Here is a 25915-nt window from a genome sequence, read left to right as displayed (position 1 = left end):
TGTTCCTCCTTGCACTTGCTATAGCTGCCAGGATGTCAGAAATCCATGCTATATTCTATAGTCGGAACAAGGTTCGATATGGGTGACCATCCAGCAGTTCATCTCGGGCTATGATCGCGAAGAACCAGTTACCTACACAACCAGATAGATAGTTCCACATCCCAGCTGCATTTTCTGATCCATCCTCGGATCAGACGATACTCAGGTCTTGTACTTATACCCAGTTAGAGCTTTGATGATCTATCTGCAGAGAACTGCTGTGATGAGAAGAAGATTTAAGAGACTCTTCACCCCATTATTACCTGCTACGTCCGACGAAGTCTCCAGAATGACTGTCTCTTTCTGGCTAAGAGCAGTAATCCTGAGGGCCTACAAGGCAGCAGGACTAGACCCACCTAGAGCCTCCAATTCCCATGAAGTAAGAGCCATTGCATCCAGATTAGCTCTACATGGCAACTGCTTCATCTCGTCCATTATGGAACAACCACTATCTCAGGGACATTGCCACAGAAGATGTTTCTGGTATCCATCAGTTCGGACCTCTAGTTGTTGACAGTCCCTTCCAGGCGATAATCATGTACACTCGTAGACGTCAGGTTACTGTCCCATAACCACCGACAGAGAGTCCCATGTTACCCTGCTTTACAAGATAAAGCAGCGCATGAATGATACAATTCAGTTAAGTTTCCACTCAATTCTTAACATATGGATCGCTCCAAGACAAGCGGGAATCTAATTCCTTGCGAGTCTGAAAATCCACCAATCTTATGATTTACTTGTTTTTAACTAAAGAAGGTGGTCCCCCTTTTTATAGCTGCAGTGAAGAGTTGACGGGGTGGATCGAACAGTATCAAAATCCAAATCGATGGCTGTCTGATTCAAACAATAACGTACGAGTCAGGATAAGGAAATATATGTAATTTGTATGATAAAGTTGATATGTTATACTTATCCTGACTCAGAGTCCTTAGTTTATATGTTATACTTATCCTGACTCAGAGTCCTTAGTTAATATGTATTCTTATCCTGACTCAGAGTCTAAGGGCCTCCCACAACCGGCCCTGCTTCCACTATTTGGCTTCAGTCTATACAGTTTGGGCATTATATTGAGAGAGTGACAGGCAGCCTATGCTCATGTGGGACGCTGGTGCGGGAATTGTGAGAGGTCCATTTGGGGTGAGCTATGTTTAGCCTGTTCATTAGGGAACAATAGGACAGAGGTTTCCACTGTACCTCAGTAGAAAGGGAGATAAAGCAATAATGTATGAGTCAGGATAAGGAAAAATATTAGGTCTTTATTAATAGGCTGCTTCTAAATAATGTTCAGGATGCAGTTTTGTTCATAATAGAAGCATAAATATACTTCCCTTCAAAAAGTTAAGACTCACTTAAAACACTCACTATATGTTATATATATATATATATATATATATATATATATATATATATATATGGTTACATCAAAGACTGATTTTTCCACTAACTTGGGAGAATTGCATGAGGATCATGCTTCAAAGTGTTGAAAAGCATGTGCAAATATCATGCATGTGAACATCTGCATTTTGTTGAATAGTTTTTGTTAAGAAAGTCACCAATTGTTACTGATTTTTATCATTCATTGAACTGATGACAATAATATTTTCAGCGTTGTGAATTTGTTTTACAATACATCAGTTCATGTGTAAGCAGTACCTTTAAAGGGGCACTGATCCAGAGCAATTTCTGTGGACTGGTTGTTGCTTTTGTTATTGTTTTTCTCCTGTGAGTACCCGGATGTCCATCCCAGAATTCTTGACTGGTTCGTTACTTCTGCTGCACCACCCGCATGAGCACTTGATAGTATAAATATAGACTGATGAAAGATGAAATCATTTTTTCTCGATAATATTTCCATCTCCATTATTTTGATAACAAATGAAAACATTTTGAAGTTCAACCATCTGTCAGTGGTAAAAAATGTTCGGACTGAAAAACAACGAAGTCAATGTACGTCTTTTTGTCTTATAATTATAATTAGTTTATCACATATTTTGAAGTTCAACCATCTGTCAGTGGTAAAAAATGTTCGGACTGAAAAACAACGAAGTCAATGTAGATCTTTTTGTCTTATAATCCTAATTAGTTTATTATCATATTTGTAAGCATTTTGAAACTTAATAAAAAGCATAAGACCTGCTTATACTTCTAGTGAATTGTAACATGGCTGTAATATCTAGATATTCTGTAGATTGCCAACGTGAATCATATTTCACACATGCCCTGAGTGCAACCTAGTGTATGTTGTCTGTCTCATTACAATTCACGGCGAAAAATATGATTCTATTGAATGCTACCACAAATGAATAAACACAAAGTGCAAATAATTCATTTGATAATTGCTCTTGCTGCACTTTCATGCGCTTATTGCATAACATGTAATACATTTGTCACATCAGACCTTAATTCATAATGTTGAGTATTTACTCCAGACACGAGAAATAACTCAGAAATAAGATCAAATTGGATCAGTCACTATACCATCCAGGCATTAGAAAATCCGAAAAGCCTACACTGCCAGGATGCTTTATTGCAATCAGACAAGAACTACTGGGGATATTTTCAAATAATGGCATCTGATGGGCATCCACTCTTCCTAATGTCACGCAGTTTGAGTTGAAGAAATTTTGCCAAGGTGGACAGTAGCCCAGGCCCTGTGTCCGTCACGGTCAAGGGAGCAGGTACCGACCAGCTTGAAGCTAGGTTTCGTAATTAACTTGTTGGCAAGAAACATTAATCGCTCTGGATCAGTGCCCCTTTAAACAGTATGGAATATTATGCAAAATTTAGTTTAGAACAGTTGCCTGAAGTAAGTGCCTATATTTACACTAATGAGTCTAAAGTTTTGAAAGGAAGTATATGTCACCATTCACCATTGATGTGAAATACGTTGATTTCTTTGAGATTTTAATTTTCATTATTGCTCAGAGTTACTTCTCAGATATTTATCAATACGTGATCAATATTCAGTTGATGATTATCAATTTCTTTACATTTTGGAAGATGACAAGATACATTTAATTTGATATTCACATTAATTCTTATGAATGTGTGTCTCATTAGCACGATTAGCCTATTTCCTGAAACTTGTTTCTGATTCACACAATATAATAATAATAACACATTTTAAAATAGCTTGAGTTCCATTGTCTTACTTGCCAATGGTCTTCCGGAGTACTATCCGAAGGAGCTGTCACCCTGATAAGTGTATGAATCCTTAATGTTTTTCCTATGGTGCACATGATCACATGTGCTTATGCGGTCTCTCTTATATTTTTCAAAATTTCTCAGGTTAGGTTTTCTAATTTGATTACACAGTGGGTAGATCTAAAGTCTCTAAGTATTATGTCATTTTCTCCTTTGAGCCCAAATAATTGTAGTAAATGGGGCAAATTGATGTCTCATCACTACCCCCTATGATCAATGTTTGAAGTGCACATGTGTGCCATGTCACTCAGCCTTATCACAAGTGGCTTTTGAAAGATATGCTATGGCAATTGAGAAAGGGCAGGGTAAGAAGTTGGCGAAGAAACAACCAATGTCCAACATGGACAGTGTAGGTCACCAGGTGTTAGAAACAGCCCTTGACATCCATCTCCACTGATGATCAGTCAGCACAGGTCCTGGTGCATGACTTTTTACACTTGCAACCTGATTTCGACCAGAGTCCACACCAGCTGCACGGACTGTTCTACTGGATACGTTTTCATGGAATGTACAGCCACACCAACCATGGAAATACATGCACGGATTGCACACATTCTTCTGTTACTACCAGCCACATGAACTGTGACTCTAGTTGTAGAGGTTCTTCACAACATACACCAGCTATCAGCTCTGAGGGGCGGTGGGGTAGCCTAGTGGTTAAAGTGTTCGCTCGTCACGCTGAAGACCCGGGTTCGATTCCCCACATGGGTACGATGTGTGAAGCCCATTTCTGGTGTCTTCCACCGTGATATTGCTGGAATATTGCTAAAAGCAGCAAAAACCCCATCTCACTCACTCACTCACTATCAGCTCTGGACTCCAGTTAAGCTCTGACAGTAACTTTTCAGATACTGCTGCTCTTGTCTTAAGACATAATGAATCAGGGTGTTCTACAGGAGTTGGAGTCGTTGAACCTAGCAGAATCATTATTGACTTGAATATCTTCAATGGGGAATTCCTGAGATGACCCCAGACAGACAGTCTCCACAGGGGACTCAATGATCGCAACAGATCTGCAGGATGCATATCTCTGCATACCTGTCCATCCAGACTCTCAGAAATATCTACGCTTTGCTGTCAACTGGAGACTATTACAATTCAGACTCATACCATTTGGAAGAAACATCTCCCATGAACAGGTTAATATAAAAAAACACATGAAGAAATTTCAAGTAAATACCATCAAATTCCCATGAATATCGACCAAATTATTATGGTGAACATAACTTTCAGAAATGAAATACCAACATAATTTCCATAAATATTAGGAAATTCCATAACAAAAATACATTCAAGTAATGGTCTTATCCATATGAAACAGGAAAAACAATACTTGGTAATAGCATTACAATACTTAAGATATACCTGTAGCATTAAATGTGCCATAGATATAAGAAATGAAGAATGCATACACTTTGGTGATTCACTGTGGTCCTATATATGAAGAGGAGCAACATTAATGTTGAGTTCAGCTTGATGCTGCCTGGCCGACTGAATTACTGCTATCCCTGTTCAAAATGACGGACAGAAACTGTCACTTACAACTTGCAATTGGAGATTGTGTGCGAACCAAAACCAGGTATCGGCACTGGTTTGAAAAAACGGTTACTGTCCTAAGAGAAAAATATATAAAAAGATGTCACTGTCACTTGTGAGAGCACAGTATACACAATGACAGAATGGGATCACTCACCCTCACCAAGTCTTTTCAACACCATTTCGCCCCCACAGACCCCACAAAACAGACCAAATTCAGCGGAACACCAAATGATATCCGGCTAAATTTGTCAATACAAATTCATATCAAGGAAACAATTCATCATTAACTCATTAAGGCCAAGAGACGCATATATGGGGCAAATTAATCAGCTCCTCACAGCGAGTGACGTGTTTATGGGGCAAGTAATTAGCAGTTTCTCACAGCGAGAGCCACATACAGTCGTCAACAGAAAGCACCTCTTATTCAGCGAGAGACGCACATGTGTGTTGTACTTTTAAAAATCACACTGTACATATTATTTCAACCAATTTAGCAGTACTGAGCAAATGTTAGCTTTTTTTACAAGAGATCCCACCTTTAGTATCAATCAGAAGAAGTATTTAAAGTGTTTTGATAACAATTGCTAATCATTATCATGGGCTTGTACAGCGTTTAGCAAATGAACGCATGTCGGCGAGAAAGGGGATTATGATGTTTTTACAGAGGTAAGTGCCTGGTCCTCTTCCTTGGGAATGGATACTAAAATACTTCGTATGCACCTTGATTGAATTAGATGTAATGGTTTAGAGGTTCCTTCAACTACCTAATAAATAGGAAACAATATATGAAATTTCAAGGACATACAAAGAATTCAAACACAATAGAATAGTTTGAATTTACTTTTTAGGCATCATTACGTTGTCATGTTTCATATACTGAAACATAATGTATAAACACAAGTAATTATACATCCAAGCTCGAATAGATTAAACATAATTGAACTTACTAATTTGAAGTTTACTGAATTGTAACTAGTTGTTTTCCATAATCTAAAGTTCGTAATGTTACCTAAGCGAATATAAAGTGATAAGTCACGCCTTTGCATCGAATACATATATACATGTCAGTGTTATTACAACAATGAAATGTTTTACTACGTTTGTTACAAAAGACAGTAAGTTGGTAATTCAAAACATTGTCACACATGGACAGAAGTAATATCATAAGTTATTACATGTAAGCCATACAAAGGTATTTCAAGCATTTTTGTTCAAGCTGTTGAAAGTTTCATGTTGATTTGAATTGTCAGTTTTCTATGCAATTTACATGAGCATTCTGTAAAACGTTGTTTTTGATCTGTGTAATTATCCAATCCGGTGCAATTATCACGTGTATCAATCAACTCAGTCTCTATTGATCCATCGTCAATAAAAGCTGGATAGTATATCAGTTACGGTATCGATACACATGCGTATAATCATTCACGCAGATTACAGTAATGAGATAATTGAACGCCTCTTTCGACCTTGAAATAACAGCCTCCGGTAGAATGCATATGTAGTTACGTCCTTGTTGAAAGGTTTGTCCCGTGACAAGTGTAAAATAAACAGATGCGCTGTTATATCATTGGACATCTTGCTTTATGGAGTCACGCCCCTCTCTGTGATGTTTATACATGCATGCACATCTGTAATCTTATGAACCATCGTTTGCATTCAGTAAAGATATAGGCACGCCCACCTTCATAAATATTGGGGGTGGGGGTGTCAACTGCAAGTTTATACACTATAATAATTCAGTATAGTGTCACCTCGTGAATTCTGTAATGCGTGTACTCTAGTTTGGATAGTCATTCGTATCAAGGTGAAGATTATATTTACATGTACAGCAAACCATTATGTTTTATGTACTAGTTGTGTGCATAAAATGTATATGAAAATAAATACTACCTCTGCTCAGTGGTTGGATTTCAATCGCTTTGTTTTTCTTATCGAAAAACACTAAAATAAGGACAAATAAACTTGCCAAAGTGACTATCTACTCCTATTTGTCTTATGTGTATATTTCATACATCGTTACCAGTGTGTATGTTTACAATACACAAACTGTTACATGATAGCTTGAGTTCATAAAGCCGAAACCCAGCATATCGACTGGTCAAGGATATAGGCAATAACCAATCTCTATCCAAGCTGCTGAGTGACCAAACGTGCTCTTCAGAAATTTCGCCCACGCCCGTCACCTGTCCGAAGATTATAAAGTATGAAAGTAAATTCTTCTTTACAGTATGTCATTGTCATAGATGTTTTGTAAATTTAAACCTCACACAATGATATAAGAGAGAGAGATATTTGACGATAAACCAACATCAATAGCACCTACAAGCCCCATGCTGCGCTACACCTGATTTCTTTCAACATATTATCAGTGTCAACTCATTCTATAGCATTCACCACTCTGTGGTACTTAATGAGTTAATTTTATGTCATCCGAATCGCTTGTACTGTGAATCACGCTTTGTTTTTATCCCCACAGCATGTAATGTGGAGGGGGATATAGACGAGCCCCTCGTCCGCCTGTCCGTCCGTCCATAATCATTTTTGTGTCCGGAGCATAGCTACAAAATCGTTAAATATTTTTCAACAAAAATTGGTAGATATATCAAACAGAACCCAAGGTGGTGCCTTTTGCTATTTACAGATTTTTGTCATTTTTATTTTGCTTGGTTTCCATGGAAACGTTTTGGACTTAGTCTCAAAGGGAGGGTTGGGCTTCGTTTCGGAGCATAACTCAAAAACTGTTCAATATTTTTCTGCAAAAATAGGTAGATACATCAATCAGAAGCTATTTACAGATTTTTGTGATTTATTTTCTCGGTTTCCATGGAAACTATTCATACTTTAGTCTCAAAAGGTAGGGGTGGGTTTCGTTTCTGGAGCACAACTCAAAAACTTCCTAATATCTTTCAGCAAAACTTGGCAGATATGTGAGGCAGATCCCGAAGTGGTGCCTTTTGGTATTTTCAGATTTTTGTCATATTTTTTTTTTTTCCGGTTTCTATGGAAATAATTCAGACTTAGCCTCAAAAGGGAGGTGTGGGCGTCGTTTCCAGAGCACAACTCAAAAACCGTTCAATATCTTTCAACGGAACTTGGCAGATATATGAGACAGGTCACATCTTGAAGTGGTGCCTTTTGCTATTTACAGATTTTTGTCATTTTTATTTTTCCCGATTTCCATGGAAACGATTTGGAGTTAGTCTCAAAAGGGGCAGTGCACTTCGTTTCCAGAGCACAACTCACAAACTTCTTAACATCTTTCAGCAAAACTTCGCAGATATTTGAGGCAGATCCCAAAGTGGTGCCTTTTGCTATTTACAGATTTTTGGCATTTATATTTTTCATGATTTCCATGGAAACAATTTGGACTTGGTTTAAAAATATAAGTAACTGTCAGATGATTTGTTCTTTCAAATATGTGGGGACTGGGGGATATGTCATCATTTGATGACTCTTGTTCGATCGCGAGTTGTTGTTTGATGTCACTTATTTGTCGCAAACGAAATGCATCAAAGCTTTCGAACTTAATCAACTGCCGGGTTGACTTCAATTGGTTATCCGACAATATTTTATTGGTATACTTAAAGCTTATTAGGTTCCCATCATATTATATGTATAGAACCTGGAATGAATTGACAGGCTTTTCAATAATAATAACCCCCACAAGGCTTGTAAAGACGGATGTTCCTGGTTGTATATAAATACCCCATTGCTGAACTGTGTTTTTTCACCCCATCATATTTTTAACTCATCAAAAATGTTAACGTCTTCTGGGGTTGTATCATCAAGAATGACGACAATAAAAGGTGTAGAGCCTTGTCCCATCTGAAACGGTTGTCAATACCATAGCTAGTAATAAATTTAAATATTAATATTTTATTACAGGTGTGTGACCGGTTCATTAACATATAGCCTATTTCTGGTAATGATGCAATGATTATCTTCTGGGGTTCGGTGTTGAAGACCAGAAAATAAGTCCATTACTTTTTATTTCAAATATATATCCAACGCCATCTATAGCAATATATGGGTAGGTAAGGGTAATATGAACCAGTCAATAGGTTTTAGTATTATCCATTTGCCATCGTTGAGATAGAGATTGTAACGGGTATTTATTTTATAGGGTTTCGATTTTGACATCAATTAAATCTGCTAGTGTAACTTAAGTTTTTAAGTTCAAGGAGTATAACGTGTCTTTGGTACCGGGTTTATCAAATTCTTGCATGTCCCAAGATTGGAGAGTGCTATGGCAGCACATTTTCTAAGACGATGTTTGCCTGGAATATCACCCATTGTTATATATATACATCACTAAATTGATTTTCCAACAATATCTCGTGTGTAAACTTTAAGCTTATTAGATGTATAGTATGAGATAAAAAAAATCTTAAAGTAAGGCCAGAAATGCTTGGAAAATGCTTTTTGGCTTCAAGATCAATAGGATGACTTTGACACAAGATAAAAGCACATATATGATACATGTACGACTCTACCTAGTTGGATATTAAAGCTCAGATGAAAAAATGCACATGAGGGGTGACTTCACAGGAGGAAATTTTGACGCTTTAACAACATTCTGTAAATATTCTAAGTACAAACTGTAGTTTTGAAATACAGACTATAATTATTCATATAGCCTCAACTAATTAAATTACATAAATGATTGTAAAAGGTTTTGGGTTTTTTAACATCTGTATGTGAAAAAGATGGAAATCTTGTAGTAGTTATATTCAAAATAATTACTTAAAAAAGTCTTAATTCAAATCGCATAGATAATCTTTTTCACCCAAAGAAGTTTCACTTTGTGTATGAGCATTGAACTGGCAACATGTGACTTGATATCTCTGTAGAACAATTAATTTCAAATTTATATCAGTATTTCATGCTTGAGAAACAAAGGGGGAAACCTATTGTCAGCTATGACTGAGTTTACTACAGAATGTGTAAAGCTCTTAATTTGACATATAGTCAGGTTTACAAAGTTGTAAACAAATCAGTTACCTCAGGGGTTGTGTCAAAAACAAAACCAGGTAGGAAACACAAACTGGATAGCTTTGATAAGGATGTCATACGCTGTGCAGTTTATTACCGTATGAATGCAAAATCCCACCGAAGTGTGCTCAAATACAAGATGAGAACAAAGTTACGATGAGTAATCATTATGATTAGTGAATGGTACTTCATGATTACTCATATGCCATATTAGGTCGAGGTGGTATGAATGATTATATATGAGTTTTTAATCTGAAATATCAACCATTATCAAATAATTGCCAAAAAGCATTTTCCAAGCATTTCTGGCCTTACTTTAGGAGTGAAATTTTATTTATCCAAGGTACCAGTGACCCCCTCAAGACTTCCATAAGAATCGGTGCATCTTTGAGCAAGACTTCGATATAAAGTGTAGATTCTGGCGGCATCATTTTAAGGTATTTATCACGTTTTCGAATTCAGCAGCCAACTGTAAACTAGTATGTTGGAGCTTCAGTCGACACACCAGTAAATGACCTGCTTTATCTGGTATTGTACTAATGTGCACACTCCTTCTTCACTTGTTATCATAGTAAGGATGAGATTGTGGGTACCTTAAAAAACACCTTGTACAGTCTTGACGTCATTTAAATCTCCTAGACTACCACCGGGTGCTTCTTCCATAACTCATTTATCACTGTCGTTATGGATGAGATTGTCTTCGAAAACTACCTATTTAAATAAATGAGAGATGAATAGTTCTACGAGTGGTTTGTCAACCTCCATACAGTTTTGGCAAAGTCAACTCAACTTCGCTATATGTTGCATGACCACTGGTAATTATAGCGTAAACATTTCCGCTGGATTATGGAAGCCTTGTTCCTGTGGTTACACAGATACATACAGAAAATCAAGTGAGATTTTAAAACACTAAGTCGTAGCTATTCCTAGTAGTATACCTAACTTAACCCCGAGTTATCTCCCCCTGATCTTGACGTCACTGTATTGTTCTCCTAGAACCCTTCATAATTTTTCTGTATGGTCAACACGCAAGACGTGCAGTGAGTCCGGTGAAATTCATTTCCAATCAACACTGCTTTCTTCACTAAATAGGTCAGTAATATCGCATTCCATCTTAATAGTCTATTGTTTATTGCCCCATTTATTTGAAATTGCTATTTTCTACCGTATTTAGGACTTCCAATTTTCCCGCCCTTTTTGATTGATTGACAACATGGCTCAAAACAAATGTCTTCAATGTCAGAAATTTATGGCGGATATTGACCCTCATTCTCTTTGTGCCTCCTGCTTTAAAGGCATACCTTGTTCTATATCAGATCGTTGCCTTTTATGTCAAGAGATGTCTGAAGATGACTGGATGTTGATGGAGAAATCTCAGACATTAGTCAGGAAACGTAAAAATTCTTCCTCATCTGAATGTTAAAGATCTAAAAAAGTTAATTTGGAATCTCCGCCTTTGTCCATTAAGTCAGAGACTAAATCACGATCTAAATCAAAATCCAAGCCCTCCTCACAGTTGGATATATCGGCATTATCGGAATTATTGGCTGGATTCAAGTCGGACATACAAGCAGCCAATATTGGACAAGTCCGTTCGGGATATGGAACTGAGAAATGAAGCCAAGTTCAACCGCTTGTCAAAGCATTTGGATGAACCTGTCACCATCCTGATGATAGCAGACTTTATTATGTTCTTAAGGGAGCATAAGTATTTGAAGCATAACACTATAGGGGGATATCGTTCGGCTATTGCTTCAGTCATGGACGTACAAGGTCTTGCTGTAGGCTCAGCTCCATCTCTACACAAGATTATCAGATCATTTCAAATTAAGGACATATAGTCTCCTACGATATTCCCAAAGTGGGATTTAACTCTGGTTCTCCAGTCCCTCCAAAGATCACCTAATGAACCTATGCAAGATGCTTCATTAAAGTTTTTGACTTTTAAGACAGCTTTTCTTATGGCCCTTGCGACTGCTTCCAGAGTGTCTGAATTGCATGCTATTGATTTTAAATCCATCATTTTTGCTGAAGGATATAAGCAGATATCTTTTAGAACTGTGCCGGAATTCATAGCCAAGAATTTAGACTTCGGCTTGTGGTCCGTTGGGACATAGGATATACTGTATTCCTCGGCTCCCTACCTCTACCTCTAGATCAGACAGGACTAGACTTTTGTGTCCCATTCGTGCTCTGCGCTGGTATTTACAGTGTACGTCATCGTTTAGACGGAATCGAGGCAGATTGTTTATTTCCTGCAAAACAAATTAGATTCGGAGATATCCAAGAATACCATCTCATCATGGCTCAGAAAGACTATCTCATTTGCATATAGGGATCAGAGTCAGGAGTCAGTCAATCTCAAATTCTCCCCTCATGAAATCAGAGCTTTAGCTTCATCATTAGCCGCTTGGTCATCTGTTTCCCTGGAACAGGTAGTAGCTAGTTGTCAGTGGAAGTCTTCCAACACCTTTATACATTTTACCTTAGAGATGTAGCCCCCACTATTGAAGGCTTACACTCACTGGGACCTTTGATAGCGGCTCAGCATCTAGCCTCCGCCTGACTGCCCCTGGGGAGGGGGAGGGGGGGAGGGAGGGATGTGTATAGAATCTGTCAACCTATTAGTGTCAGCTTCAAGTAGGGATGAAGTGTGAGATGGAGACAGAGGATATTGGTGCAACTGTTGAAGAATATGGAATACCAGACAAAAGAACAGCCTAAAGTGGGACAAGATGACACGGTAAGAGTCTTTATGTTTAAGGTGTCATCTAACAGAACACGGTTGGATAGAGATTCTAACTTTCAACTATGGTTGAAGATTAAATTCAGGATAGTACTCTGAGGTCGATATTTATATTATAATCCGAATCAGGGTTAACCGGAAGTGACGTCATTAATATGCCGGAAGTGACGTCATAAAACAGGAAGTGACGTCATTGGACCGGAAGTGATGTCAATAGACTGGAAGTGACGTCATATGGATGGTGGTCATACGATGGATGATTATTTTAGGGATTCAGGTAGAATCATACTAGGATTCAGATTTACTCGGTTAAGTTCATCAATCATAAATGACAATTCATATATTTTTGTTTGTGCAAACAGAAAATGTTTTCTCACTCGTATGTAGTATTTACTTATTTACGTATGTTGTACTATGTTTCTGCGCGCTTTTTTAATCATTCAAGTGTCACTCCTTAATATTACATATCACCTGGCCTTACCAAGTATTCTCAGCAGCGGAAGCATGCGCAGTTTCCATTACATACCTTGCGCATGCGCACACTTTGTTTACTTCCCACAACCCCTTTCTACTTCCTTCTGATCTAAGTCATAGTGATCGCAACATAACAGCACTTACAAATTTGCTACTGCTTTTTCCGGCACCGTAAGTGATTGGTATTGTCGCTACTATACCTCACTGTCGATGGGAAGCTGCCAACTATCGCTGACATGGCCTCCAGACGCTCTGCAAGGCGAGGTAGAACAGATGCTGCAAGCTCAAGTGCGCCTTCCTCAACCAACGAAGGGATTGACACGCACCGCCATGTTGGAGATGAGGATGGGGCAGCACGCAGTACCAGGAAAGCTCCATACCTGACTACAGCTGTGTTACACCAGAGATTACAAGCTATTTGGGTCAGTGTGCCTTCGACATGGGGGAGGAAGACTGTGTTGCAACTGTATAAGGAGAACTGTGCAATCAGCAGGGATGAAGAGGCGGTTCCAGTAACCCTCCCCCATAACAGTGGCGCAAATCTGACATCGGCCATTCCGTCTTCGCAGCACACCCCCTCGCACACTGGAATTTCCGGGAACACTGAGGAGACATCCGATACCAGGGCAACACCACCAACTCCTTCAGCTGACATGATTGGCGTAATGAGGGAAATGAAGGATCTGATTTCTTCCCTCTCACAGCAATTAAATTCAAGGGGTAGGTCAAACGATGATAACATATCACCACCTTCAGTGCAGTTCGTGTCATCTGATACCCTTCCCTATGTAAATTTTGTTGATGAACATACAAGAAGAAAAATACACCAGGGGAAATATGTTAACCTAGCATCACTGCTGCTGCCTACACAAGAAGCTGGTGACTATAGAGTCTCAGAAGAAACTGGAGGGTGTAGGAATGTCAAGGCAGATCCCCGACTCAGGAGAAACTTAATTTTGCTGAATTTACTAGATCTTTCAAAATCTACAAAGACATTTTCAGCAAAGTGTGGCCAAACAGAAGAGCCCAACTTGACAAACATGAACATCCAACCTGTATGGTGGTTTCGTCCATTACGAATACCACAAACGCTTTGCTGCTCGTGTCGCGTCACTAGCTGAGAGGGGGATACATCTCGACTGGGGGATCCCCGATACCAGGATCTACATGACCTGTACATCTGGACTATGCTGTAGGTCTTGTGTACGATGTGCCAGCATTAGCACGACACAGCTACATGCCCATCAGTGCTGGGGCAAGAGAGTGACTTGCCTCAAGCGGCAGCCATAAGGAAGACCTTTACCCCTTCATCGACTACAACCGATTCATATGGACGGCAGAGGATACAACACCAAGGGCAAGAAGTTTGCAATAACTTCAACCAGGACGGATGTATGAGATCCCGGTGCAACTTTCTTCATGTTTGTGCCTCTTGCTTTGGCAAAGGTCACAGTAAGCTCGATTGCCGGAAGACCAAACATACTCATGACAAGAAGCAGTCATACGAGAAAAAATGACCATCATTGACACCACTTAACGTAGACCAGTTACAAGAAGAACTGGCTTCCCATCCAGATGCAGACTTTGTGGAATATGTGACCAATGGACTTCTATATGGTTTTCATCCCCTCGTGTCATCAGTGCCAGACAAAACTTGGGAGTGTAGGAACAACCAGACCCTACAACTGTTACTGCATTAGTGCAACAAGAACTGGATAGGGGCTATATCGATGGACCATTTAAACATTCACCTTTTGACCTGTTTCGAGTTAGTCTACTGGGGCTAGCTGAAGGTAAATATAGCCTGAAGAAAAGGTTGATCCTCGATTTGTCAGCACCTTACGACCACTGTGAAATTTTGAGCATCAATGACATGATAGACAAAGATGTGTGCTCGTTAACCTATGTGACAGTAGATGATGCAATACAACAATTGAATGATGTTGGCAAGGCCGCTCAAATGTGCAAGGTGGATATCAAAGATGTATTTAAACAAGTACCAATCCATCCTGATTTCTGGCCACTGTTTGGATTCAAATGGGTGAATCAGTACTATTTCTTCAAACGTCTCGCGTTCGGGTGTAGATCTAGTCCTCGCATCTTTGATCATATCTCACAAGCTATTGAATGGATTCTAAAAAACAATTACAATGTCAATTTCATGCTCCATTTACTTGATGACTTTCTAACCATTGATAGTCCCACATATCCAGCTACCAATACTATGAACACTCTCAGAGATGTCTTCAAAAAGCTACAGGTTCCCTTATCTGAACATAAAACACTAGGACCGGCTTGTGAGATGGAGTACTTGGGTATAGTGCTAAACTCTGTGACAATGACAGCCCGGCTCCCCCGTGACAAACTGTCCAGGATATCCACCATGATTCAAGAATTCAGTCACAAGAGAAAGTGCACCAAACAACAGCTACTATCTTTGATTGGACATTTGTGCTATGCCTGCAAAGTTGTGGTGCCTGGGCGGTCATTCGTGTCATATCTCATTGATCTCTCCAAGTCAGTGAAAAAACTGCATCACAGAGTGACCATATCTGCGGAATGTCGTGCAGACATGAACATGTGGAACACGTTTCTTCGCAAGTGGAACGGTGTGTCATTCTTCCATGAATCGTCATCGACACCAGCTCCAGACATGAGACTGTATACTGATGCCTCTACGTTAGGATTTGGAGGATATTTCAATGGTTCATGGTTCTCTGCACCATGGCCAGCCACCATGCAACGTCTGTGCCATAGTAACAGTCGATCTACGGCTCTCCTGGAACTTAACCCCATTGTGGTAGCAGCAGTGATGTGGGGCAAAAAGTGGTCAACTAAAAAGATTGTGTTCTATTGTGACAACGAATCCATATCCCTGTTCGCTAACTACACTGCCATCTGTCCGTGTGATAACCTTAACCGCCTCAAACAAGTAAGACTCTCTCGGGGTGCCTCAAACAGTGACCCTCTTTTCGTAGACTGTGTGGGGAAGGCGATCACACGTACTGTGTTGCTCCAATGGCTTGCCCAAACAATGAGACATGCAGGACTCGATTCCAATATATTCAGGACATTCATTCCGTATTGGTGCAGTCACGTCCGCAGCTAGTGTACGCATGGAGGATCACTTGATAAAGACACTCGGCAGATGGCACTCTGATTGTTTCAATCGGTATGTGCGTACACCTGAAAATGTTATTAGGGATGCACAGTTGTCACTTGTACGGCATCTACCCAAGGACTGAGCCTTAGCAGCAATCTTTCTCACGGTTGCATTATTTGCATGTCTTCATGTTCCTATCACATTCATGTATGTATTTTCGCAACTTGGGGGCTCTCATTTCTTAAATATTTAAACGGGGGGCTTTCTTTTCTTAAATATATTAATTCATTCGCTTTGGGCAATTACCCACTTAACACTGGATCCTTATCCCCCAAGTTTTAAACCAGAGCTCAGGTTACAACCGGGTCCGCAGACCCCACTTTAGCAATCAGAGTCCGCAGACTCCACACACCTCTTCGTCCAAACCGACGGCAACCTAGCTCTCAGTCATCCCTTCTGCAGTTATCAGTCAGCTCCCAAGTTGTGCCAAATAAATGTTTATTTATATAACAACTGTTGTGTTGAATTGCTTGTTGTGTTGTGTTTGCACAAAATGACAATTCATATATTTTTGTTTGTGCAAACAGAAAATGTTTTCTCACTCGTATGTAGTATTTACTTATTTACGTATGTTGTACTATGTACTCTTTCAGTGGTTGTGCACCATCACTGTGGAATAGTCTGTTCCTCGCTATAAACTGTTTCTATGTTTTAATTGCATTCAGATCACATCTTTCAACGCATCTGTTTCACTGTACTATTAACTCAAACCTCACTTTGTAGCGTTTGAGCATCCGCTTTGTGGTTGGATTTCGCGATATGTAACTTTCATTATTATTATATTATTATTACTGAATTAGCAACACCACGGCTATATTTGAGGCCAGGGTTCAAAATCAATCCGCTGTCCCACGAGGCGATGGCAGTTCAGGTAGCACATGTGTCGGACCAGGTGACGGCCAGGTGAATGAATCAGATAACGGGGATGACATGTGCGTTTTCTTGCCAGAATGCACTGTCAGCTGAGCGCTCCACGGGAGGCACAGGCGATATACCGTTAGGTTGGAACCAAGACTGATATCCAGTCGCTGAATACAGGCAAGTGTGTTTATTCATTTGCCTCTATATAACCAGCAGGGTACATGGGTACCTGGTGGGATAAATCATGTGGCTATTCAATTTTCTCGCGCCTCTTGGCAGCCTGGGTTATCAGGGTAAATAACAGGTAACATGTCAACATCTTGAGCATGTGCCTTGTACCTGGAAAAGGTGTGTTATAGGGCACATTCATTGTTCTAACAAGTGCCTATTATCCCTCTGCATTCTGACGGATCTTGGAAGGTGTATTCTGTTGTTCGTTTACTTTTTCATGATCCTCATCTCCCTAAACACGCTCATGGCTTCTTCCGTTGGTCTACCTACTTCTGCCATGCTTTGCGACCTTGTGTTAAGCTGGGCCCCGTCTCGCTTATAGCAATATACGCAATGTGGCGTAAGTTTGCGGGAGCCGGGAACCAGCTTGGGAACCAGCTTAGACCTTGTGTAAGCTACAATATAACGAATTATTTCATTGGCTGATAAATAGTATTTACTGCGGACTGAATGACGCTGATTGGCCGAGAGCTCATACATTGTCAATGGGCGCTGTACACATCGTGTTGTTAGGTTGTCGAGTGTTACGGGCGGACATGAGTTTAATCATGGGTTTAATCAACGGTGCATTGATTAGTGATATCCTTTTCTTTGAAGGTACGTTTCTTTAGACATATGACGCACCATTGGAGATGCGCTGTAAGAATTTTATGCACCATGTGGGACATTATTCTGTGATCTCGTGTCTGCGTTCACTGTACAACGAGGCTGGACAATTCAGTCACAATATTGTATATACGAAGGCTTAGCATCCTTGGCTAGGGGTATGGGTAGACAAGCCCATGTTAACCTTGTTAAGATGGGGTTGTTTTTCCTCGCCAGTGCTTCAAATTGATAGGGATTTCTCACATCTGTTCTCGAAAGTATCCCAAACTTTCGTTCACATTTAAATCACGTTCCTCCTAGTCCAAGGGAGTTTTAGGTTTTAGCCCATGCATACTAGATTGATATCTTTTCATACGGCGGTTGCCTTGTCTTGGGAATCGGGTAGCTTCCTCACTCAGGTTTTGAGGATTATTTGGCAATTAATCAAGATACCATGGTGGTCATGTCAGCCCTTGAGGGATGCTTGCCCACTCCTCTTTGGATGTCGTTTTTCAGGCAGTTTTCTGATGCCAATCACACTTGAGTGTTTGTGTTAGACCATTCCCAGCACTAGTACCATCTCGCCTCTTGACTGGAGAAGAATCTTCCAGAACAATCCAATGAGGAAATTGTTTCACCAATCTCTGGATATTTTTCATTGTTCTGATATCGATCCTCCATTTTTTATTTTGAGGGGAATTCAGATTTCTTAGCGGATTTCTATCTTTATCTTCGTGGACGTAAAGACACTGAAACACAGTCCTATGGTGGACTACAGATCAGCAGTCTTTTCTGTTTAGGATATACAAGGACTAGCAGTGGTTCTAACTGCTTGCTCTACAAGCCGATTAGATCATTCCAGTTACGAATTTATTTATTTAATTATTATTATATTTTTCAGCTCCTAGTCCTACAATCTTCCCCCAGTTGGCTTTATGTCTCATTCTGTAGTCCCTCCAGAAGTCTTCCAAACCTATGTAGGAAATTCCTTGACATTTCTTCTCCTTAACAGGTGGTTTTTCTCCTTGTCATTGCTACAGCTTCCAGTTCCAGAATACCAGAATTTTTTGCCATAGACTTTAGTCAATCACCTTTCCAGGAGGCTATGGATAGCTGTCATGTAGCACTTTACCAGTTTTTTCTTGCCAAGAATCGGGCATCTGTTAGCGGTCTCTCATCCACAGAGTATCCCAGATTCACGTATTCCCCACCTCTGCCTCTAGATCAGACAGAACTAGAGTCCTATGACCTATTCGAGCTCTTAGATGATATCTCCAGCGTACTCTCAATATCAGACGTATTTGCCGCTGTCTTTTTATCTCATGCAAGACAATTGTTGATTTGGAGATCTTGATTGCATATTATATCGTCTTGGCTTAGGAGGACCATCACTTTTGTTTACCAGGACTGTGACCCCAACTTAGTGAACAATAGTTTTCCCTGCATGTGACCAGGGCCTGGATGTCGTCACTTGCAGCTTGGGGGTCAATTTCCATAGATCAGATTGTTGCTGCATGCCGGTGGAAAGTATCTAATCCCTACACCAATTTGCTTTTGAGAAACGTCATTCCATCCTCTCCTCCACCTGTTTTTTCCCTTGAGGGGGAAAAAGAAGAGGGGGGTGGGGGTGCAGATATATCCAAACTCAGCAGTGGTTCACTGTTTTGGACTGTGAGGGAGGAAACAGGTTAACAGTAAACGGAAGGATGAGGATCTTTGAAGAACCTTATCTACTAATATTTATCACCAGTAAATGGAATTATTATATCCGCTGCAGTTTATTACTCCAGTTAAATAATCTATGAGAAGACTTGAAATCACTTACCGGAAGTGACGTCATGAACCGGAAGTAACGCATCAAACAGGAAGAGACATCACAGAAACCGGTTAAAATGAGAATCAGGAGGGTCAAACGACTATTACAGAACAGGATATGAGGTCTTGGATCGGAAACAGGAAGAGTCTTCGCCAAACACCAAATATTTCTCCCTCATGAGTATGATCCTTCCCAAAGGTAATTGAATACTAGAATATCCAGGGAATGATCTAGGTAATCCATATAATTACATTTCATCACGGAAGTCATAGTTATCCTAATTGTTATGTCATAGACTATAACGGATACCAGTGGTATTGCTGTATTCATCATCTGCATAAACCCTTCTTCCTTATGTGTGATTTGAAACCATAATCCAGAGGGAATGTTTATTATAATTGTAACAATTTATGTATTGTTAGTAATTATTTGTAATCTTACCTCTGGATTATGCAATCCTCAAGCGCAAACCTCCCCACGAGGAGATGCAGAAGATGTTAGTTTTTCTTCAGAAAAATCATGAGAGATTTTCAACAACTATGTTGTGACGTCACAGCCAAGGGAGATAACTGCATAACTCTTTTAAGCATACCACTAAGGATAGCTATGACTTAGTTAAAAAAAATTCATTTCCATTCTGTATGTGTCTGTGGAATCCACAGGAATAAGGCAACCATAATCCAGAGGTAAGTTTTACTAATAATTACTAACAATACATGTAATTGTTCCTGACTATGTTGTGATACATTTATGAAAACATGTTTTTCTCGAAATGGTGTCCGCAAGCAATTTTGGGAACTCATATTCAATCACCCTACAATGACACTTATAGCAAACAGAAAAAATGGAACCATGTTTTTCCTGAATCCATACTCAACAGTGATTACAATTAGTGTTGGTTCCAAAAAATTAACATTCAATTCCAACGGAATTACACAAGCCCCTGCACTAAAGTACAAACACTTACAAATATTGTAGGTCAGGGGATGGCTTTCAATGCGCAGAAACAGTTTATTTCGAACGTTGAGGATTCTATTTCATCTCTGCTAGATTTACCGAGTGCCTTCAAGAGATATCAGGATGAGTTAGAGAATGCTAGGTCGAAAGTAGACTATGTTTTCGGAATAGTTAATTGCTCGTAGGTTATAATAACGAAATTGTCATTGCTACGAGCGACCAAAAACTATGCATGAACCCAGGCGTCAACGTCCGGGTACTGACACTGTCAACACATACGGGCACAATCATAGAGAGGTGCTTAGTCATCAGCTGCACCACCAACAGTCATAATGAAATATCAACAACATATCTATCAGAAAAACGCGCTTGTGGTAAGCAGGATCGCAATTTGTTTATGTACTATTTGGTTAAAAATTCCTTAGCAGCTACGTACAACAGGCTGGCAACTGAGATGAATAACGCCCACAAGTTTTTTACTAAGCCAAGTAGCGGTCTTAGATAATAAGTTCAATAACCAGGAGTGAGTGAGTGAATTTAGGTTTACGCCACACTCAGCAATATTCCAGCTATATGGAGGCGGTCTGTAAACAATCGAGTCTGGACCAGACAATCCAGTGATCAACAGCATGAGCATCGATCTGCACAATTGGGAACCGATGACATGTGTCAACCAAGTCAGCGAGCCTGACCACCTGATCCTGTTAGTCGCCTCTTACTCATTATACTATAATTATTATTAATGATAATATTTAAGTGTCTGAACCCCCATTTTGTAGTCCTTGACACACTGAAAATTAAGAGTATGAGTCCAAGGGACCCTCAATTACAGTACTCAAGGTAAATACCTTGCCATTTGTATCAGAATGTATCAGACGTTAACTCATTAAGCCCGAGAGCCCCATCACTACTCAACACCTGGAAGCCCTTGCTGATTGCCCACTCTGTGCCGAGACTAATTAGTGCTAGTCACACCTGATTTCCCTGGCAGGTTTCGGGGATCACAGGAAACTGTCTAGTCGTACAAACAAGTCCTGATTGTTTAATTGTGTCGTAAAGATATATGTTGAAAGAAATCAGGTGTGAATACATGTCGTGTATTGCAAGCTTTATGTAATTTTATTGCAAGTTTCTCTTGTAGACCTTTTGTCGGCTTGTACATTTATATTTTATCACAGTATGCATACACATGTATTCTTTGTATGTAACAGATGAGACACGCGTTAACAATTCTCTCTCTTATATCATTGTGTGAGGTTTAAATTTACAAAACATCTATGACAATGACATACTGTAAAGAAGAATTTACTTACATACTTTATCATATTCAATTTAAAATAGCGGTTTTTGCCGATACATTTCTAGTGTTTACGAATTATTTTAATGAAAGTACTATAACGCTAGTCTGTGACTAGCACAAAGCACATTCATAGCATTGCACTTTATTTCATACAGATTTAATGCAGAAAACATACGTGACCATACAAACATACATATACAAAATGTATACTACATATTCCTTGCATAGACATAAAACAAAGAGTCACATTGATAGGCGTCATCAAATTTCTTCCGAATAGAAGTATCTCAACTGTTCAATGTAGTGGCTGGTCATATGTTATCTCAACAATGTTCAGATGTAGGTGATGGGGGCTGGTCATATGGTCACTCATCAGCTTGGATAGAGATTGGTTATTGGCTATATCCTTGACCATCGATATGGGAGATCAACTCAAGCTATCATGTAACAGTTTGTGTATTGTAAACATAAACTGGTATCTCAACTGTTCAGTATAGTGGCTGGTCATATGTTATCACCAATCAATCGTATCATGAGATACCTGTCACAGAGGAAAGGAAGGTGACGGGCGTGGGCGAAATTTCTGAAGAGCACGTTTGGTCACTCAGCAGCTTGGATAGAGATTAGTTATTGGCTATATCCTTGACCAGTCGATATGCTGGGTTTCGGCTTTATCAACTCAAGCTATCATGTAACAGTTTGTGTATTGTAAACATAGACACTGGTAACGATGTATGAAATATACACATAAGACAAATAGGAGTAGATAGTCACTTTGGCGAAGTTTATTTGTCCTCATTTTAGTGTTTTTCGATAAGTAAAACAAAGCGATTGAAATCCAACCACTGAGTAGAGGTAGTATTTATTTTCATATACATTTTATGCACACAACTAGTACATAAAACATAATGGTTTGCTGTACATGTAAATATAATCTTCACCTTGATACTTAATGACTATCCAAACTAGAGTACACACGATTACAGAATTCACGAGGTGACACTATACTGAATTATTATAGTGTATAAACTTAGCAGTTGACACCCCACCCCAATATTTATGAAGGTGGGCGTGCCTATATCTTTACTGAATGCAAACGAGGTTCATAAGATTACAGATGTGCATGCATGTATACACATCAAAGAGAGGGGTGTGACTCCATAAAGCAAGATGTCCAATGATATAACAGCGCATCTGTTTATTTTACACTTGTCACGGGACAAACCTTTCAACAAGGACGTAACTACATATGCATTCTACCGGAGGCTGTTATTTCAAGGTCGAAAGAGGCGTTCAATTATCTCATTACTGTAATCTGCGTGAATGATTATACGCATGTGTATCGATACCGTTACTGATATACTATCCAGCTTTTATTGACGATGGATCAATAGAGACTGAGTTGATTGATACACGTGATAATTGCACCAGATTGGATAATTACACAGATCAAATACAAACGTTTTACAGAATGCTCATGTAAATTGCATAGAAAACTGACAATTCAAATCAACATGAAACTTTCAACAGCTTGAACAAAAATGCTTGAAATACCTTTGTATGGCTTACATGTAATAACTTATGATATTACTTCTGTCCATGTGTGACAATGTTTTGAATTACCAACTTACTGTCTTTTGTAACAAACGTAGTAAAACATTTCATTGTTGTAATAACACTGGCATGTATATATGTATTCGAGGCAAAGGTGTGACTTATCACTTTATATTCGCTTAGGTAACATTACGAACTTTAGATTATGGAAAACAACTAGTTACAATTCAGTAAACTTCAAATTAGTAAGTTCAATTATGTTTAATCTATTTGAGCTTGGATGTATAATTACTTGTGTTTATACATTATGTTTCAGTATATGAAACATGACAACGTAATGATGCCTAAAAAGTAAATTCAAACTATTCTATTGTGTTTGAATTCTTTGTATGTCCTTGAAATTTCGTATATTGTTTCCTATTTATTAGGTAGTTGAAGGAAATATAATTTTTAGTAACCTCTAAACCATTACATCTAATTCAATCAAGGTGCATAATGAAGTATTTTAGTATCCATTCCCAAGGAAGAGGACCAGGCACTTACCTCTGTAAAAACATCATAATCCCCTTTCTCGACGACATGCGTTCATTTGCTAAACGCTCTACAAGCCTATGATAATGATTAGCAATTGTTATCAAAACACTTTAAATACTTCTTCTGATTCATACTAAAGGTGGGATTGCTTGTAAGAAAAAGCTAACATTTGCTCAGTACTGCTAAATTGGTTGAAATAATATGTACAGTGCGATTTTTAAAAGTACAACACACATGTGCGTCTCTCGCTGAATAAGAGGTGCTTTCTGTTGACGACTGTATGTGGCTCTCGCTGTGAGAAACTGCTAATTACTTGCCCCATAAACACGTCACTCGCTGTGAGGAGCTGATTAATTTGCCCCATATATGCGTCTCTCGGCCTTAATGAGTTAAAGAACGTAATAATGACATTTTAACGGCCTGATATGTGTTTCCATACTGTTAAGAAAGTTTGTATAACATTCAGTTGTGTATATTTCAAACAAAAATGAAGATTTTACAACTTTTAAGAAATAGTGTTACCAATAGCTTGACCCTTGATTAATGATGCCAAGTATATATTTACTTGTTACTGATGGAAACCTAATGTAAGTAAACGTGAATTCAACTCTCCTGTAATGTTGATTTTGTAAGTATACAGGCCATTTATCGTACCTTACCCTTCCCTTGCTGATGCTAAAATCACAAAGACTCCACTCTCACTGTAACTAAGTTCTCTACCAGTGATTATACCTGAGAGATGTGACCCAGACTTGTGAGGCTGCTCAAGTTAGGGTCAATAGATGTTCCCCAGTCTATCCTTACTGCCTTGCTTTCCTCTGGGGAATTTTACCTCTATGATTGAGAGAACATGCTTCTGCATCAGGCCTAACATGTTTGTTTGAGAAGAGATACCAGGAAAAGCCAGAAAACAGACATCACCAATGTTCTGGTGTGTTGTCATAATGATCAAACCCAGGTCCATTTGTCTTATTAGTAAACATCTAGATTTGTGAGTAGAATGGTTGTCTTCCGATGCTAGTCCGGGTGTATATGGAATTCGGCTAATCAGGTGGTAGAGAGCCTTATGATAATTCGGGAAAACTATCTCTCACCTCAGGCCCGCCCATCCTTCCCCCAAAACGGTACTCTATAATAAAATATGAAGTTTCCCCGCATTTGTAAGGGGAGACAACTCCTTCGGGTAGCGCTTGGGGAAGACAGCACAAAGCGGTAGATTTCATAATTTCTCATTCAAATAAATATGTGTATCAGAAACAAGTTTCAGGAAAAAGGCTAATCAAGTGTTAAAGGTAGTATTTAAAGAAGTAATATCATTGTTGATGATACTTAAAAAACAGAAGCATTTCTTGTGCCTATGACAGACACAATGATATATACATTTTACAGAGATAATTCATCAGATTAGATAGATTCAAAAGTAATTGTGCAAAATATGAACAAAGTTGACTTATACTTTCTCTGCTGTAGGCACAGTTATTGAAAAGGTTCCTGCAAAACCAAAATACAGGGTAGAATGGTGTGATGGAACCAACAGTATGCAGAGTCCGGTGCACATGTTTGGGGCTTTCACTCGAAGACACAAACTAGCACTTGGTGAGAGGATACTGGCACTCAGAGATTATGAGGCTCTGACTTACCTTCCAGGTGTTATCACTGGTATAGATGGCAGTAACCTTCAAGTTCAGTTCTGTGATGGAGCAATGTGAGTATCTTATGATTCCTCTTGGCCTCTCATCATTAATGCTGGCATTCTTTTCCCACAGAGGTCACTTGTCATATCTTCCTACGAACCTCTGTTCTGATACGGCCATATTTCCCGGTCCTCCTAAAATCCCCCTAGCTGCAAAAAAATGCAACACAAATTATCTCCCTTCTTTCTATCCAATCAGAACACGTGTTGCATCGAGCTAGATCCAA

The 25915-nt window shown here is 39.2% G+C and overlaps 1 protein-coding gene across 1 annotated transcript in view; it reads left to right on the top strand.

The window, feature by feature from the left end:
• Nucleotides 1–25915, top strand: part of LOC124254062 — a 239774-nt gene that overhangs the window by 170621 nt on the left and 43238 nt on the right. The window contains exon 9 of the mRNA XM_046687914.1: nt 25466–25700. Within this exon, the coding sequence (XP_046543870.1) occupies nt 25466–25700 (235 nt within the window). The remainder of the gene's footprint in view (nt 1–25465; nt 25701–25915) is intronic.

The sequence above is a fragment of the Haliotis rubra genome, unplaced genomic scaffold, assembly GCF_003918875.1.
Source record: "Haliotis rubra isolate DU_JTF1 unplaced genomic scaffold, ASM391887v1 Scf561, whole genome shotgun sequence".
Taxonomy (NCBI): Eukaryota; Metazoa; Mollusca; class Gastropoda; order Lepetellida; family Haliotidae; genus Haliotis; species Haliotis rubra.
The sequence above is the reverse complement of the archived record's forward strand: the minus strand, read 5'-3'. Positions and strand labels throughout refer to the sequence as shown.